The following is a 5,055-nucleotide window of genomic DNA, read 5'->3' as shown; positions in this document are numbered from 1 at the left end:
CTGGTTTTATGATTAATGGAAGACAGAATTGGTGATTTAGGTATAACAGTGGGAGTGAGATGTAGTCCCTCGTATCAGGCGCTTTTGCGGATTACAGTGTTGGCAGAAAATGTAAGGATGTGGTCGATGAGAAGTAGCACCTAACGAACCGGGCGTAAGACACTCGTGGCGAGGTAGCTATTTACGGGTGGCGAGGGGGCGCTACAAGCCTATCAAACGTCTTCCCGAGCAAGGGGAGGCGGTGGCTGAATGGATAGCGTGTCGGCGCCGCGTTCAGGACGACGCGAGTTCAATCCTCGCCCGGTGCCTCCAAGCTGGGATTTTTCAGCCGCCGCCGAGTGGCTTAAAACTACCCACATGCTGTCCAGAAGACCACCTATCAACCCGGACTCTAGATTCTAGGATTAAAGATGAGCTCCGGGAGGGCAGCATGAGCCAATGCAAGATGGCGCCACTATAAACACTCGCCTGCGCCAGAACGGGCTGGGCCGACCATCAGGCCCCACCGGGAAGAAGCCTTGGACCGACCATCAGGATCCACCGGGAAGAAACCTACTGGCGCAATAGGCCAGGACGTAAAAAAAAAAAAAAAAAAAAAAGGCAGGCTTCCGAGTGACTTCCTGGTTATGCTCGAGTACTGCAAGGGTCAGTTCTGGGACCCTTTACACATATATATATATATATATATCTATATATATATCTATATATATATATATATATATCTATATATATATATATATATATATATATATATATATATAGAACATAAGAACGCAGGAGTCTACAAGAGGCCGGTAGGCCTGTACGAGGCAGCTCCATTGACCCTAAGCTCCCGTGTATCTAACCCCACCTAATATCACTGTTCATGAATTTATCTAGTCTATTTTTGAATGTGACAATTGTATTGGCACTCACCACATGACTGCTAAGCCTATTCCACTCATCTACCACCCTGTTAGTAAACCAATTTTTGCCTATGTCCCTGTTGAATCTGAATTTATCCAGTTTAAACCCATTACTTCGTGTCCTACCCGGTTCTCTTACCAACAAAACCTTATGAATATCTCCCTTATTAAAGCCCTTCATCCATTTATAAACCTCGATCATGTCTCCACGCACCCTTCGCCTTTCTAAAGAATGCAAGTTTAACTGTTTGAGTCTTTCCTCGTATGGCAAGTTTCTCAACCCCTGAATCATCTTAGTCATCCTCCTCTGCACCGATTCTAACATTTTAATATCCATTCTATAGTAAGGTGACCAGAACTGAACCGCATAGTCAAGATGAGGTCTAACTAATGCTAAATATAATTTGAGGAAGACTTCCGGGCTTCTGTTGCTTACGCTCCTTGAAATATATCCCAGTACCCTATTAGCTCAATTTCTAACTTGAATGCATTGTGCCCTTGGACGGAGATCAGAGCTCACTAAGACCCCTAAATCCCTCTCGCACCCAGATCTGCTTATGAGAGTGTCATTTAAGCAATAGTTATGTGAGGGGTTGTTCCTACCTACACTCAGAATACTGCACATATATATATATATATATATATATATATATATATATATATATATATATATATATATATATATATATATATATATATATATATATATATCAACGATCTAGAAATGGGACTGAAATCCTCCCTATCAATGTTTGCTGACGACACCAAAGCAGGTAGAAGGGTCCTCACGACGGCCGACCGCGAAATCATTCAAAAAGACATTGACCAGCTCATCTAATGGTCTGAAAAGTGGCAAATCTCCTTCAACGTTTGCAAGAGTAAAGTTATACATTCTCGGTTCAGAAATAAACCATTCATATACAATGAATGGGAAGCCTCTGCAAGTCTTGCAGGAGGAATTGGATCTTGGAGTCACCATCAGCAGTGACCTGAAACATGCAGAGCGCTGTGAAAAAAAAAAAATACCATATAACAAAGCCACACTATGGTCGGGCTCATAGCGAGAAGTAATGTTATCTTTATATAAATCATTGGTAAGACCTTACCTCGATTATGCAGTCCAGTTCTCGTCCCTTAATTACAGAAAGGATATTGAATCACTGGAAAGAACTCAGCGACCCGCCATAAAAATGATGCCACCCTTGAGGGCTTAACCGTATGAAATTCCACTCAGGCGACTAAACCTCTTTACGCTAGAAAAGAGATTCGGACGAGCAGATTCAATACAAGTCTTCAAGTACCTGAAGAAGTTCATTAACGTCGATGACTTCAAGTTGTTTGAGCCACTGACCAACTCAAGAACTAGAACTAACTGTCTACCTTTTCAAATGAGGAGAAGTATTACAAACATTAGCAGGAGTTTCTTCTCAAACAGTCATCCGCCACTGGAACAACCTTCCCTCAGAATTAATAAGTGTGAATATCGTGAACTCCTTTAATAGTCGAATTAAAAGTTATCTCGTTGCGTCAGGTGTAAAATAAATACAGAAGTGCTTTCATCTGCCTGCTGTGCTGGCATGAAGTGAATGTCGATCAGATTAAATCACCCGAGTGGGCCATCTCGTAATGAGTTATTAAGCTTTTCATTGCCTTCATATCCATGTTTTCATGTTTCCCTTTTTTTCCTCCTCCTTATTCTTCTCTTAGACCCAATCCTCCTCCTTCCTCCTCGTCCTCCTCCTCCTGGGATGGGCAAGGCAAAGTCACGGAAAATAAAAAATCGGCTGCGCCAAGGCCCCCAGGATGGCCCAGCGTCACTATAGGCAGCATAAGGGTTATCAATAAAATACTCTCAGTGTGCTAAAAGACCTTTATAAAGCTGCAGTACGAAGTCAGTACATAAATAATGATTTTTGTAAATGGACAATTCTATTTTCACATTAAAAAAGTATGTAAAAGTTTTAAAATATCTAATTTTTAAAACTGTTTTGGTATGTTCTTACAAACAAGGCAATACACACATGAGATACACTGCTGGAGGATACTTAGAACAGGGGGGAAAGAAGGAGGGAGAGAAGGAAGGAAGGAAGGAAGGAAGGAGGGAAGGAAGGAAGAAGGGAAGGAAGGAAGGAAGGGGGGAAAGAAGGAGGGAAGGAAGGAAGGAAGGGTGATAGGAAGGAGGGAAGGAAGGAAGAAGGAGGGAAGGAAGGAGGGAAGGGAGGAAAGAAGGAAGGAGGGAAGGGAGGAAAGAAGGAAGGAGGGAAGGGAGGAAAGAAGGAAGGAGGGAGGGAAGGAAGGAAGGAAGGAAGGAAGGAGGGAAGGAAGGAAGGTAAGAAGGATGAAAGAAGGAGGGAAGGAAGGAGGGAAGGAAGGAAGGAGGGAAGGAAGGAAGGAAGGAAGGAAGGAAGGAAGGAGGGAAGGAAGGAAGGAGGGAAGGAAGGAAGGAAGGAAGGAAGGAGGGAAGGAAGGGAGAGAGGGAGGATATGAAGAAAAAAGAGCTGCAACCCCTCCAGGCAGTCAGTCAGGTGAGAGCGTAGGGCGAGGGGGTGAGTTAGTCAGGTGAGCCAGCATGCCCTGACGCCTCACCCCTTTCACCCTCCCCTACCTTTCCCTCTCCTTCCCCTCCATCTCCCTGTTTTCCTCTCGCCTTGTCTCTGTCTTCTGTGATGCTCTTTTCTACCTTCCTTTCTCCCTCTTCCTCTCTCAGCTTCCTATCTCTCTCCTCTATCATTGTCCTTTCCTCTTTCCTCCTCCTTCCTTCCTTTCCTATTCCCATGTTTCTTTTCTCCCTTTCCTTTCCCTCCCCTCACGAAACAAAGGAAGAAAAAGTAAAAAAAAAAAAAAGCTGTCACTTCTCCTCCTCCTCCTCCTCCTCTCCTTGCACACCTGAAGAGTCCTTGAGTTGTGCGGCTTTCACAGTCTGGCGGCTCTAAACAAAACTTTCCTTGTTGAGTCGCGCGCAGTCAATCTTGATCTTGTAGTACTTGTGGTTGGCGGCTGCCCCGGGGGGATGAAGTGGCTGCTGCTGCGTCTGGCTGGGTACATAGGTTCTGAAGGCTTTGGTCGGGCTTCCAGGACCCTGTATAGTAAATGTAGAGAAAGGGGGTCAGTGTGTGTGTGTGTGTGTGTGTGAGAGAGAGAGAGAGATAGTGTATTTACTTATTTGTAGTCTACCGGGCCCGGGCTAAGCTCTAATAGTCCCGTCTCCATATCTACATTCATCCAGCCTTTCCTTCCTTTGGTGGACACTGCTCGCCTCCACCACCTCTTCCCGCAAGCTGTTCCATGTGTCAACACTTCTATGTGGAAAACTATACTTTTTCAAGTCACTCAAACAGGTTCTTGTATTAAGTTTCTTTCCATGTCCACTCAGGCCCTGCGTTCTCGCAGTTAATTAAGAAGAGATTATCTCTATCCATCTCATCAAACTTATCTATCAACTTACACAGCGTGATCAGATCTCCTTTCTCCCTTCTTTGTTCCAGTGTCAAGTCCATATCCTTCAATAGGTCTTCATAATACGTCATATTCGAGAGTTCTGGGACCATTTTACTTGCAATTCTCTGTATCCTTTCCAACTCTCTGATATCTTTCTTTTTGTGAGGTGATCATACAACTGCAACATATTCAAGTTTTGGCCTTATCATTGTTATTATTTTCTTCATCATTTATTAGTTCATAAAATGGAATGATACCCTTATATTTTGCATCATCCTGTCGGTTTCTCCAAACAGCCTGTTTATGTGCTTTTCTGGTGATAGTGTGTCTTGCATCGTTACTCCCAAACCTTTTTCTTCATGTACCATCTTTATGTTTTCTTCTCCCATCCTGTATGTTTTCCTTGGTCTTTTTTTTTTTTTTTTTTTACTTCTCCCCATTTCCATAACATGGTACTTGTTTACATTAAATTCCATCTCCCATAATTGGCTCCATCCATACACTCTGTCCAGGTCTTTTTGTAGCTCTTCACAGTCTTCCTCCGTCCTCACTTTTTTATTAACTTTGCATCATCTGCAAAAAGGCTCATATAAATTTTTATACCCTTCGGCATATCATTTATATATATTATGAACATTATTGGTGTCATAACTGAGCCTTGAGGAACTCCACTCTCTACTCTCCTCCAATTTAATTTCTCCTCCCTAATCAC

The 5,055-nt window shown here is 43.2% G+C and overlaps 1 protein-coding gene across 1 annotated transcript in view; it reads right to left on the bottom strand.

Annotated features, from left to right (window-relative positions):
• Positions 1-3,290: 3,290 nt before the first annotated feature.
• LOC126991209 (uncharacterized) overlaps positions 3,291-5,055 on the bottom strand; it is a 78,678-nt gene continuing 76,913 nt past the window's right edge. Inside the window, exon 19 of the mRNA XM_050849988.1 lies at positions 3,291-3,984. Coding sequence (XP_050705945.1) covers positions 3,835-3,984 — 150 coding nt within the window. The 3' untranslated portion in view covers positions 3,291-3,834. The remainder of the gene's footprint in view (positions 3,985-5,055) is intronic.

The sequence above is a fragment of the Eriocheir sinensis genome, chromosome 6, assembly GCF_024679095.1.
Source record: "Eriocheir sinensis breed Jianghai 21 chromosome 6, ASM2467909v1, whole genome shotgun sequence".
Lineage (NCBI taxonomy): Eukaryota > Metazoa > Arthropoda > Malacostraca > Decapoda > Varunidae > Eriocheir > Eriocheir sinensis.
This window is presented reverse-complemented; position numbering and strand designations above follow the sequence as displayed.